We start from the raw sequence: 13,752 nt of genomic DNA, 5'->3' as shown, positions 1-13,752 counted from the left end.
GTTAATTCAAGTCTCTGGCTATGGTATAATGAGTTTACATTGGCAGGGATAAGGCACTGCTGTGGGAAATTATTGTTTTCAAGTTCATTGATACTTAGGAAAAGCGTAGATGCAGGAACATAGAACTGCAGTTGGGAAATATAGTTGTTAAAATGTTTGCCTTATTGGAAAAAGAATGATATTTCATGTAAGTACATACTAAATTAAGAAATTTACAGGGATGAACATAGCAAATGATAGGCTTCAGAGGGACTTACACAGACAATGTTAGAAAGTCACAGAGTTACAAAGAAGGGACTTCTGGATGCATGACTCAAAACTCGGGGGAGTGGCAGATACACCAGAGGGCTGTGCTACCATCCAGAGGGACCTTGACAGGCTGAATAAGTGGAGTGACAAAACTCTCATGAAGCTCAGCAAGGAGAAGTGCAGAGTCCTGCCCCTGGGGAGGAACAACCCTCTGCACCAGGACATGCTGGGTCCACTCAGCTGGAAAACAACTCTGTGGTAAAGGATCTGAGGTTTCTGGTAGACACCAAGTTGAACATGAGTCAACAAAGTGCCCTTGCTACTAAGAAGGCTAATGTATCACCAGCAGGCCAAAAGAGGTGATCCTTCCCCTCTACTCAGCATTGGTGAGGTCTCACCTGGAGTCCTGTGTCTGGTTCTGGGTTTCCCTGCACAAAACATACATGGGCATACAAGGAGTCTGGTGGAGGGCCACCAAGCTGATGAAGGGAGTGGAGCACCTTTCCTGTGAGGAGAGGCTGAGAGAGCTGGGACTCTTCCGCCTGGAGGAGTCTCAGGGGGATCTCATCAATGTCTGTAAGTATTTGAAGGGAGGGTGCAAAGACAGAGCCAGGCTATTTTCATTGGTGCCCAGTGCCAGGATGAGAGGCAATGGGCACAAACTGGAACACAGGAGGTTCCATCCAGACATCATACAGCACATCTTTACTATACAGGTGTTGGAGCACTGGCAGGTTGCCCAGAGAGGCTGTGGGGTCTCCTCCTTGGAGATCTTCAGAAGCTGCCTGGACATGGTCCTGGGCAGCCTGCTCTGGGTGTTCTTACTTGAGCAGGGGTTTGGACCAGATGGCTTCCAGAGGTCCCTTCTAACCTTAACCATTCTATAATTCTGTAAGTATTATATGGTGGATCATACACCTCTGAGGTCACTAGAAGCTATATAGGAACTATCCTTAGGTTTTGTTTCATAATTTTAGGAGTAAGAATTTACAATATCTCCTAAAGCCTGTCAGTAAATATTTCAGAATCAACCTTGCTGAGCTCCAGAAGCCTAACCACAGTGTCAGAGACTTTATCATAACTCAGTCCTGATTTTAGTTGTTCCTCTCATTCTCTCTTACCCACCAAGGCACCTGACTTGACAAATATCTAAGACATTATTTAGAGACTAGTTTCTCCAGGTTGTTTTCACCTTTGCTCTTTGACTGACTTTACTTTGGACAAAGAACTACAGGTTAGTATGGCACAGAATAGTCTGGAGTAGCAGCTCTGCTACAGTGCCCTGATGAATTCACACATCATTTACCTTCCAGAAAGTCTGGGCTGTCTTAGCCATAGCCGATTAAATAAGATGGATCTTTACCAACATCTGTCTTCTTCTGGCATGCATCCTGTGGTTTGCAGGTACACAGAGGGCTTACCTAACAGATGTTATGCATTTTACATGGGAAAAGCTTGGTATGACAAGCTATTGGCTAGCAGCTGCTGACTATGTTATGACAACACTATAAAATTTATGGACATTGAGAATGTTGACTTGAAATATATTCATTTCAATCAGCGTTGAATTCCTGCCTAAACCAAATATATAAACCCATAAACCTAAAAAATAAATGAGTAAGCTCAACAATTTATTTTTCAAAAGAAGCATTAGAATAACAGAAGGGGTAAGTGCAGCAGAAACAGTTTATTGGATATGCATATACACATCAGCCTTGCAGTAACCAGGAATGCTTCCAAATTTTTTGAGTCTTTTGTTTAATAAAGTAAGGGAAGGGCTGTGAGTATGCACTCCAGAGTGAATAATCTGGGATAATCAGCATGTATCCTATCTCCTCATCATTCTCCTTCAGATTAAGTTTTGAGTGTTGATTAGAAAATTTACCTGCATGAAGAAAAAATATCTAGAAGAGTTTGAGGAGGTTGAATGACCAGCTACTAGATCAACTACAACTACTGGATTACAGGGGAAAGCCAGTGTAAGGGGGATTCATTTGTAAAAGACACAAATAAGTTATCTAATATAGATATCCAAGTTTTACTAAAGTACATTGTCTGAAGCTGTGAAACCATCTGCAGAGAAAAACATAAGATATTTGGGCAACTGCCATCAGTTCTTGTCTGGGTCACTACTTCCATGCAGACTTCATTGGTCACCCAACAAGGTGTTCCCATTTTCTCAAGACATTAATCTACAAATAGATTGGGCCAAGGTCAGGTCTGTGCTCTAAGCCAAGACTTACCTCTCAAGCATCATTCAGGCAATAGAAATCTGTGCCAAGTAAGGCCCCTGAAGCAGAAGGCCTGTGTTTGCTTTCACACAACCATTTATAGCTAGAGCTTTGTGACAGTGGATGGGACTTACCTGAGCAGTTGAGAGAGAGAGATGATTTGAAAGAATGTTTTTGTTGGCATATGTTAGACATCTAAAACCGTGCCCTAGAATTTTCTGTTCCTTTTCAGAGACTAGAAGAGGAGCCTAGATGGCTTGCTGAGTTATCTATGTTCTGAATATCTAAAACAGAAGAGACAAAATCACCAAACACATGGAACATCCATGGGTGGTTACATGCAAACTTCAGATGGTAAAAGAACTTTAGGCTCTCTGATTTTTTCTTTATTTCCTCCCCCTCAGACACAGAGAAATCTTTCTTGGTCTAGCCAGGCTTAGCTTAATACTCTTACTGCGACAGTAAATGGCCTCCTGTAGGGTCAAAGAGAAGTCTTTGCTGAAGGGATGTGGCTGTATACGGAAGCTTAGTTTCCTCAACTAAAGTATAAAGCAAAGTGTAAGGTCTACTCCAGAGGGAAGAAGCTCACAGCATTGTTAAATGATGCTGATGAATTCAAGCACAAGGTCATTTCTCGTACAAGTATTTTCATTTGAAAAATAGAACAACCACCTCAGGGGAGTTCATATGTGCTCTAGCACAGCCTTCTAACTTAGTCTTCAGTATTTTACTACCAACATGGTTTGATAGCAACCTGCTACGTACTTTATTTTCTGTTCACCAGAAAGACTTGTTCACAATGCATGGTATTTTAAATAGTTTACTGTGTTCCTGATTTTTTTCCATTCAAAAGTGAGTGTGTTATGAGACAGATGCAGAGCCCCAGTTTACCATGATGAGATGGGGACTGAATAATCAGGCTACATACAGGACAGGCTCAGTGGGTGTTTTAACTGGCATTTTTAGAATCGCAGCTCAGATGAACAGTCCCATAGCAATGCCTTTTGCTGTGAAGACATCAATCTCATTAAATCCTCCATACTTTCTTTCTCTATTGCAGTGGATAACACTACTGCAGGTCTGTATACAGTTATTCAAAATCATTTCTGGAAGCACAGAAATAGTCCCTTTGAGGAAAAGATGAAGTTTTCTCTTTTATAAAATCCTCAAACTAATTATTCAAACGTGTTCACCAACAGTATTCAGAACTTTACATCAGTTAGTGTCAATCTGTCATTCTTCCCTGGCACAAATAGGGAAGCTGAGTTCAACAGAGAGTTGAATTGGCTTGACAAAGGTCATGGGAAAGTACATTTTATTGTAAGAATCCATTCACCAGTTGAGGGTGAGTAGGTTTTGCCTACAGGTACGGGGTTTATGTGGCAAGGGTTTGGCAGCAGAGAGGCTGCAGGTCTGTGAGCAGAGCCCAGCAGCTGCCCCAGGTCAGATCAGAGCCAGCTCCAGACGGCTCCAAAAGGGACCTGCTGCTGGCCAGAGCTGAGCCATGAGCGACGCTGGGTGGGCCTCTGGGAGAGCAGATTGAAGGAAGGGGAAATCTGCTGTGCTACAGCAGCTGGGAGAGAGGGGTGAGAGCTGAGAGAGAAGCAGCCCTGCAGCCCCCAAGGTGAGTGCAGCAGGAGGGCAGGAGGTGCTCCAGGCACGCAGCACAAGTTCCCCTGCGGCCCGTGGAGAGGCCCCTGGTGGAGCAGGCTGTCCCCCTGCAGCCCACGGGTCCCACACGGAGCAGATCTCCACGCTGCAGCCCGTGGAGGAGCCCCCGGTGGAGCAGGTGGATGTGGCCTGGAGGAGGCTGCGGCCCATGGAGAGCCCCCGCAGGAGCAGGCCCCGGGCCGGAGCTGCAGCCCGTGGAGAGGAGCCCACGCAGGAGCAGGGGGTCTGGGGGGAGCTGCCGCCCGTGGGGGACCCGTGCTGGAGCAGTTTGCTCCTGGGGGATGGACCCCGTGGTACGGAGCCGTGTGGGAGCAGTTCTGGAAGAGCTGCAGCCTGTGGGCAGCCCCCCAGGCTCAGTTCGGGAAGGACGGCATCCCGTGGGAGGGACCCCACGGGGAGCGGGGGCAGAGAGGGACCGTGAAGGAGCGGCGGAGACGAAGCCTCAGGGACTGACCGCAGCCTCCACGCCCCGTTCCCGTGCGCCACTCGGAGGCGGGGGGGGGGGGGGGGGGGGGGGAGAAGGAGGAGGACGTAGAGGAGGGTGGATTGGAGGGAAGGTGTTTTTAGTTTGCTTTTAGTTCTCACAGCTCTAGTCTGGTAGTAGTAGACAGTAAATTACATTAACGTCCCTCTGCTGAGTCTGTTTTACCCATGATGGTAATTGTTGAGTGACCTCCCTGTCCTTATTTCAAACCCTGAGCTTTTTTCATCATATTTAATCCATCTGTCCTTTTCAGGACTGGCGATGAGAGAGCAGTGTGGTGGTGCTGAGCTGCCTTAAACCACCACAGCAAAAGGTTTTTGTACCGATTGTTGTTTTAATTATACCCTTCTTGACAGACTGTGCAAGCCTAGCAGAATACACTCATTATTTATAAAGAACAATGAAATATCAAAGTGATGTAAAAGTGTTTATACATAAAAGTGTATATAGTTATTGCTATTCATGTTCATAATGATTTATCTCATGACCTGTATTTGCAGACTATGCAATCTAATCTTTTTCAATTACTTTGATTGGAGGTCCATCGATTAAAGGAGCAAAAAGTAAATGTCAAGGAGCTGAATCACAGAACAATGAAAAGGTTAAAGCAAAACCAGATGCTATTAGAATAGCTGCCTGGACATAGAAAGCACTGAAAGATTGTACCCTGTGATCACTTCTGCACTGTCACATTAATGATGGTGACAAGAACAGAAAGAGGAACAAGAGTCTGCTGGGCTTTGCAGCAATGGAAAAATAAAATAAATGCAGCATTTTGAGCTACTCAAGGTCATATGCCCCAGGGTAAAGCGCTGTATTCCATGGTATTCCCTATCCTGCTAAGAGCACGTAGTTTGAGGTAATTCCTCAGCCTCACCTAACTCCTCTTTTGATATGAGATCATGAAGTACAAGTATTTTTCCATTTTTCCAAACAGAAATTTTCTAATTCATGAGTTCTGTATTCACAGACCAAATTAAAATTTAAGCAGGAACATAAGTGCTTAGAAATAAGAAATATTATTTGCACTAGGCATTTTCTAATGAATTAAAAAAAGCATTAAATATTTACATGAAAAATGAGCCATTTTCAATATAAGGAAGGTTTCTACTGTTCTGTGAACGAGTGCAGTTGCACATTATGTTGTCTATAATGTATTAATTATCATGTTCAGCTACAAATTTCCAGCTTGAGGGAAGTATATGAGAGGCAAATGCAAGATTTCATTGGACTAAACTGCATTTTGGGACACTGCAGCCATGAGAACATGTTCTTAATAAATTATATGATACATCTGCTATAGCTGAAGTACTGCCAACATCAAATTGTATATTGTAAACCTTACTTTAAAGACATAATCTTGAAAATACATGTTCACCATAGTGTAATAAAGCATAGGATTTGAACTTCTCTTTCTCATAAAGTTCCTGGTTCATCAATTAGGGTTTAGTTTCCAAGTGCACATTAAGCTACAGTTTTTCTTATGTCTGGGGAAGACGCAGTTAGTAGATATTTCCATTTATGCCTACCCACACTTACACTATTGAAAAAATGTAATATTGCTTCAGAGTAATGAAGGACCATACTCATCCATTATCCCTGGAAAATGGGTTAGGTTCTTCTGAACACAGGTTGGATCCTGCTCCTCTCAATGAATGGTCTCATCAGTTCAAGCACTTCTAAGCAGATGAGGCTTTGTGATGGTTCATGGCTTTTCAGTGTACCGCAGTGTTCATTTCTGCAAGTTGGGACATCTCACACTTGCTTATAGGCATCTGTAACAGCTATAGTGGCTTCTTTAGAGTAACTGGTGAGAAATGGTCACTTCCAATACATGACTCATCCAGGATGCTTGCCTATCTTGAGAGGAGACAAAATCACACCTTTGACTGACCATTTCTATTCACTGCATGTAAAGGAAGTCTAGATGAGCTCCAATGCAGAAGTCTTCATGGCTGGCATCCATCTAATATTAGATGACCCTACATATTTCACTTCCAAAACCAGTAGGATACATTAACTTGGCACTGAAGTGCTCAAAAATGGGGTGAAATAAAGCAGATTTTAGCCTGGAATATCTGAATCTATGCGTAAAACCCTTTGGTGGAGAAAACTACCCAAGAACTGCTTCTGTAAATCTTGAGCACAGTACACTTGCATTACACTATTACTCTCTAGTATCTGTGTTCCTCCATGATGTATAAGGTTTCCTCCCAATAGCTTGGTGTGATTTGGTTTAAACAATAATAGTGAGAGAAACCTCCATGCAAACCTTTGTTAATTTGGGGATTGTTCTGAAAGTACTTTCTTCTGTTGAGAATTTCTTAAGACATCTTATATTTTTTAGTGAAATATGTTTGTATGAACAGAGAGAAGACTGTCATGGAGATGTTGGATTCTACTCACTATGTCTCATAATTCAAACTTAAGAGGTATTCATGGGAAAAAAATATAAAAGCCAATACTTTTTCATAGTAGGTCTGGTTTGGACATAGAAGCTGCTGCTGCAGAAACTGTGAATTGCTGAGCTCAAAAAATTTTTAAAAGAACACTAAAGTAGGTAGCAAGACTATCTTGTTATCCTAATAATTAACAAAAAATCTGGAAACACTTCCTTATCAAAGTTATATCAGTCTTATAGTCTTTTGTAATTAGAAAACAGGAGTAGAACCATGTAGGATGAAATTACATGTTAGCTACTGCAGGGTCGTTCTGAAACATCTAGCATCAGTGACACTTAGTCACAGAAGGCAAGACAGATCCTGAGTCTAATCAAGTTGGACAAGACATTTTATCCTTCTGGGAAATGTTTTTTTCTTTTTATTATTTTTTGTAGTAGAATTGCTCACAATTTGAAGTATTCTTCTGTGTTTGTCTTGCTGTTCTCTTCCAAGCAAGAGTAGCCAAAGGTTCCCTGCAGTGAAGGACTAATGTGATTATAAAATGCAGCACAAAGGTATTTTTAGTCTGGTATGTTTAATTTTTTATCAGAATAATATATTTGGTATTGTGCTCATTTTAAATACTACATTGTTTGTCACACTACATTTGGCAATAGACCTCTTCAAATATATTTAACAAATTGTTCCATGAGTAATAACTATATATAAAATATCTTCATTGAATTAAAAAAATCCATATGTATTTTTTTTCATGAAATACAATATATACATTACGATCCTATAGTTTTAAAGTAAGTCAAAATTTGGGCTTAAACAAGTTCACAGTGTCCATTTTACCTCTGTAATAAAAATCTTCACTTTAAAAGTGCCTGGATCTTAAACTCTGTTTACACATTTCCTTAAGTGCCATTTCCTTACACTGGGTTTATGGAGATTGAGTTTTACCAACATCTAGCACTGGGCTGTGGATCCAAACTGCACATTACAATGATCAAAAACTTCCTACTAGTGAAAGCAAATGTTAATTGTAATTGCTACCAAAAGTTCTGGCCAACAGATTTTCCAAAGGGCTTCTCGAAGGTGGAAAATCTTCGTGTGGTGTGGTCCCTAATGTGGTCATTTGCTGGAGCCGTAATAAGTGCTCAATACTTCGGTAAACCAGACCCAAAATGTTCAAGGGGGAACTCAAAATCAGCGACCAATTCTGGCCCAGGGAGATGGTCAGGAGCCAAAAGGCAGTGAAGATAGCTTCATGCTGACTTCCAGCTAGAGATCACGCCAGCCGCCTTCGTTTCCACACAATGGCTGACACAGAAACCAGAGCATCTCTGCTGAAAACCAACAGGTATGGCCATCTCAGAGTCTGCAGTACTCCCTGTTGACTACTGCAGGAAATACTGCAGGTTATGAGGTAATGCTTTTTAATAATCAAAGGCAAGTTATTAAATCAGCTATTCTGTAGCTCATAGTTTTCCAGTCGCACACACTGTGGATTTTAATATAGTCTGTTCTAGTACCTTCTAAAAGTCTAGTACCTTCAAAAGTCTTTCTTCTCCTCCCTCAGAAGAAGAGGCCTTAAAAGTTTCTAAACCCTGAGTTCATTATGTCTGAGGCCCACAGTACGTGGGATTATCCCACAGGCTTCATTTGTGGCTAACCTAACTGGCTGAGCATAAGGCTGAGAAGTTCCCCCAGGTCACAGTAAATACCCAGTCAACCTGGTCAAAGGCCAACCTCCACAACTTCGACTGCACTCCAGGCAGGACAGAACCCCTCGCCTCTATGTATCTCTATGTGATGACAAAACCAGTTCTCATTCACACTTTTTTTCCCTGAAAATACACAGTGATTTCACCAATGTTTTCTTAAAAAGGCTATCGGTAAATTCAGCTAGAAACTAGTCTGAACCGATTAAAAACAATGTTTTTACACCTTCAGCCTAAAAGGGAGAGGTGGAAAGATTCTGATACATTCCACAATAAATAAATTTCACAAAGCTAATTTAAAAGTAATTACTGACAAGTCATTTTAGCCTTGTTTCCAAAACACACAAGGTTTTTACAGGTACATTATACACCTTGAAGTTCCTGTTATAAAGTTTCACAGCCCTTTCACTAATTTCAACCAAGCTTAAAGAGGAGTAAAGTTCTCCAACACAATATATGCTTGTAACAATCACAGAATGGGTGATTGTTGGGGGAGAGAAACCAATTTACTGCATTAACTGAGGGAAAAATGAGATGGCATTTAGCCTGTATCCACTTGGAGAAACAGAAAACAACCAACTATCCTGCATGTAGGTATTAGCTGGTGAGTCACACAACTATCATAGAATCATAGATTCATAGAGTCACAGAATGTCTTGGTTTGGAAAGATCCTTAAAGATCATCTGGCGCCAACCCCCCTTCCATGGGCAGGGATGCCACCCATCAGATCAGGTTGACCAGGGCCTCATCCAACCTGGTCTTGAACACCTCCAGGGATGGGGCATCTAAACAATCAACCAGACATGTCTACCTGTTGTACCTCTTGTCCAGCTAAACAGAGACATAGGAGTATTGCAGTAGGCATAACCAAAGTGTGGGAAGCTATTCATGATGACATGGAGTAGATTCTTCACTGATGAAGTCCTAGGAGATACAGCGCAGGAAATTCTTCAGGGAAAAAAGAGGACAAGGGATGCAAATCTATACAGGAGATTTCATGCTTTTGGAACACCTTTTCATTTGCTAAAGATATATTTGAGCAAAATTCAACAATTTAAAGAAATTTAACTGTGAGGAAACATGGTCCCCAATGCGTAACATTCCCTGAATTCAGAGGGTTTACACCTACTATTGTAATATTCTCCAACTTAATGTGTTACCTGCTTTACAATCAAACTTCCCTGCAGTTTGTGGGTTTTAGTTCAAGACCTAAAAGCTGGAGAATTTGGGAATTCTGGAACAGATTAGAATTTCAAGGATTAATTATTCTGGATTAAAGGAAATTCCTTTAGGCCCCAGAAACAGCTCTTCAATAAGCTTGGTGAAAAATATTTCTTTCTTAATGCACCAGCTCCCATTGGAACCTAGGAATCTTTCATGATAGTTTATCAAGTGATAGAGATAAGTAGGAAAGACCTCTGAGAATTCTGCTACCTAACTCTCAAATAAGGAGATGCTCAAATAAATTACTTTAATAACCTGCACATTTTTAAGAAAGGCAGTTTGCTTTTTTTTTTTTTTTTTTTTGCCTTTTGCCTTTTGCCTTTTTTTTTTCTAGTTGGGAATGTTTGAAAAATTAAATAGCATTTGATTTGATATAAATATGTAAAAACCCACAATTTCCCTCTTTTGCTTCACTAAAATATAGTGTGAATGCCTATAAAATTAAATTTGGAAAAACAACCAGCTAATATAGGAAACGTTTAGATTTATGTCTTTAATCTTTCACAATTGGGCTTATCAAGATTCCACTCACCTTCTAAAAGAGGTAAATTGAATATTAAAATGATCTAAAACTATCTATTCTTCAGCAGGTAAAGAATAAATAAATATCTCTACTCAAGTGGTATTTCATCTTTACCATATACACAGAGGATTTGTGACTCTGTTTTTTCAATAGAGTTGGAATGATGTAATTTCTGAATCTGTAGTAGAAATGTGAGCTAGACTTGAGAAAAACAGAAATATGGCTTTAAGTGGATTGTTAACATTCTGTTGCATTTCTTAAATGTTTAGGTTAGTTATCTTTTGTTTTCTTCTTCCTTAGAATTGATTGACAATTTTTCCCCAAGTTTCCTTATAAGTTCTGCCAGATCTTCTGAATTTTGAGATTTTTCCTCAAGGAGTTCATACCGGAGACTTGAAATGTCCTGTTTAATCTCCTTCAGTTCACCTGTAAGAGACATTAGAAGACCACGCTGTTAAGAAAAGAAGCAAAAAGTAGCATATCCAAACATGATATAGTAAGTAGCATATCATATGTGAGTGCCCCCAACCAGCTGCTGCATTAAATGCAGCCTCCCTGCAGGAAATGCATGGGCTCTACTAGAAGTGGCATCACTCTTCATTCTATGATTCTATGATTCTAAGAAGGTGCTGGACCAGTGATAGCTTCTGATGGGAGAGCAGAGATCTGATGGCAGAGCTGTTTCTGATGGGAAAGGTACATCTCCTCCCTAATTTCAATTTCATGTTAATTTTATATTTTGCACTTGTAAGTATGGCAAGTGGATTAAGCATTTTGGAAACATTTATTTTTTCAAGTTGCATATGTAACCATTTTAATTTGTTTTGATTTTCTGATTAGACATAAACATGCACATACTCACCTTCATTGACTTCATCACTTTCCTTATCTATCTGAGCTTTCAGTACATATCTTTTAATCAAACGCTTCATTATTTTCTACAGAGAAAAAAGTAAGAAAAAAAAAATCTTACTTGGACTTTCTAGGGTTGCTATGACATTTCAATATTGAGCTCTGCTATCTTTTCTTGCATTCAGACATTGCAGTGTAGGACTTGCCAGCTTAAAAGAATGTAATGTAAAAATACCTTTTTTCATCTATGGTAGTTATGTAAAATTTATTCTTCTATACGAATATATATATGAAAGTTAGAAAACTAAGCCTATCTTCCTGATGTTATCATTCATGAAGCTTGATTTGGACCACTACCAGAGTCTACGAGAATTATTAATATAGTTGCAGCATTGATCTACATATAGACAAAAATATCCAGCTTCTGTTTTTACCAAAAGATGACCATGGCCCTGACTAGCCATGCTAATTGCTAAACCCTTTTGCAATGTTTATTTTAATCTATTTTTAGTATTATAACAGATAAGCTATCTTTTCACAATGTGAAAGTCAGAAAAAAAATGGAACCCACATTCTAAGAGTCATTTAAGCACCTCAGTTATGACTCATTTAAGCAAATAGATATTTTATAATGTAAATATATGTATCTGTGGCAGTCACCCATAATTCCCTTTATGGAAAGAAAAAGCAAATCTGAGAGCATAGTTCATCTCAGACAGCTAAAACTGAGCAAGTGAAGCACACCATTCAAATGACTGCCCTGTCCACTAGTAATAAGGGGGACCTATGCCAGCAAATTGAGAGGTGCATTTTATCTTTCTAGGAGAGACAAATCCTGACCCTGCTTTTCCCATTAGTTCAAATGACTTGAATATGGAAGAAGGTATCTAACTACCTTAGAAGATCTATCTTTGGCTTTAATATTTTCATAGAATGTAACCCATGACAACACAATATTTTTTGTTTTTCACTACAAGATAGAAAATACGTATAGTTTTATGTGTCTGCTTTTGTCTCCACAGAAATAGCTTTGACCAGAGGTAGCTGAGAAGTGAATCATCCTAGATCAGTGGTTCCAGACCATCATTACAGTCATGCTTGCAAGGTCAGCAGCCGTACTGTTTATTCTAATAATCCAAGAATGTTTCAAATACAAAGCCACATATCCTCAAGTTTACAGGATACATTTATAATCTTCATATCTATCAGTGCATTGCAAGGAAATTGGCTGTGAAAATGTCAGAGTTTTTGGAACAGACTTGTATAGACACTGCATAACGTAACAGTGGCACCCAAGGAAACCAACTTGTTTTTGCCTTATGGTTAAAAAAAGGTATCGATGCCTAATTCCACAGTTTTCAATGCCCTTTAGTGTACAGACTGTCCTGTTCTACTGCCCAAGTTGCTTGTTCCTTTCTGCCTGCTTAAGCAGATCTTGCTCGTTCCTTTCTGCCTACTTAGTAGCATTGCAGGAAGGAAAGGAGCAGCCTCCAGAAGAAAAGAAGCCCAGAGCAACTGTGCTTTATGTGGACTAGGTTGGGGTCTCCTCATGCTTAACTGCAGGAAGGCTCATTGAAGCTGTCTAGGAACTAAAGGATAAACAGACTATTGATAGCACACAGGCTGAAAGATATTTCTAGTGCTTGAGGTATTAAAATATTGAAATGTGGCACAATAAGCTAAGCTGCTTCAGCAAATAGACCAGGAGTATTTTACTTTTCTTTTTTGTTTTCTTAATTTGTGCTGTACAGTTGAGGACTCAACCTGTGTGTAAAATCAAAAAAAAAAAAAATTTAAATATTGCACTATATGGGCAAACAAACAAACAACAACAACCAAAAAAAAGAGATAAAAATTGAAATTTTAGTGTAAGTACCTAAATCATTGCATTTATTTCTGATATATACAAAGTCTGTGGATTTACTCTTGATTCTTGTTTAACTTAAATTCAAACTGTCCTTATGTTGTCAGTCTGATCTACGAGTTGTACAACTTCTTGATCTAGTTCAAAAATAAAGTGCTTTTTACCTGGTATTGTCTTGGAGGATTGTTTAAACTGTTTAAGTGGATTTCATCAGAGCTTCTTATACTTGATTGCTTCCTTTGACCAAGCTGAAATGGAAACATTGCTTATAATACAAAATAAATACAAGAACAATATTAAGTTAAATTGCCCCACACAAATACTGTATGACAGAACATTAACTATTGAACCCAATTCTGGGAGTATGAAGTTACTGTGGCAGTCTTTGTACCTGTGCAGAACTCCTTCACAGGAGCTGACCGAACACTTTCAGACTGTGATAGGACAGTGAGGAACTGGGAGATTTCCTCCTTTTCCTCTGCATTTCACCGGCCCCTACTGTGCACGAGGGACCAGAGCAGACCCCCCATCTCTGTGGGTCTGCA

General features: G+C 40.0%; 1 protein-coding gene across 4 annotated transcripts in view; it reads right to left on the bottom strand.

Annotated features, from left to right (window-relative positions):
• Positions 1 to 4,733: 4,733 nt before the first annotated feature.
• The window catches only part of TRPC6 (transient receptor potential cation channel subfamily C member 6), a 101,293-nt gene continuing 92,274 nt past the window's right edge, over positions 4,734 to 13,752 (bottom strand). For all 4 annotated transcript variants that reach the window (XM_066989849.1, XM_048078213.2, XM_048078214.2 and 1 more), the window contains 3 exons: positions 13,372 to 13,455; positions 11,354 to 11,429; positions 4,734 to 10,917 (listed from right to left, as the gene is read on the bottom strand). In XM_066989849.1, coding sequence (XP_066845950.1) covers positions 10,766 to 10,917; positions 11,354 to 11,429; positions 13,372 to 13,455 — 312 coding nt within the window. In that variant the 3' untranslated portion in view covers positions 4,734 to 10,765. The remainder of the gene's footprint in view (positions 10,918 to 11,353; positions 11,430 to 13,371; positions 13,456 to 13,752) is intronic.

The sequence above is a fragment of the Anser cygnoides genome, chromosome 1 (genome assembly GCF_040182565.1).
Source record: "Anser cygnoides isolate HZ-2024a breed goose chromosome 1, Taihu_goose_T2T_genome, whole genome shotgun sequence".
NCBI classification, from domain to species: Eukaryota; Metazoa; Chordata; class Aves; order Anseriformes; family Anatidae; genus Anser; species Anser cygnoides.
The sequence above is the reverse complement of the archived record's forward strand: the minus strand, read 5'-3'. Positions and strand labels throughout refer to the sequence as shown.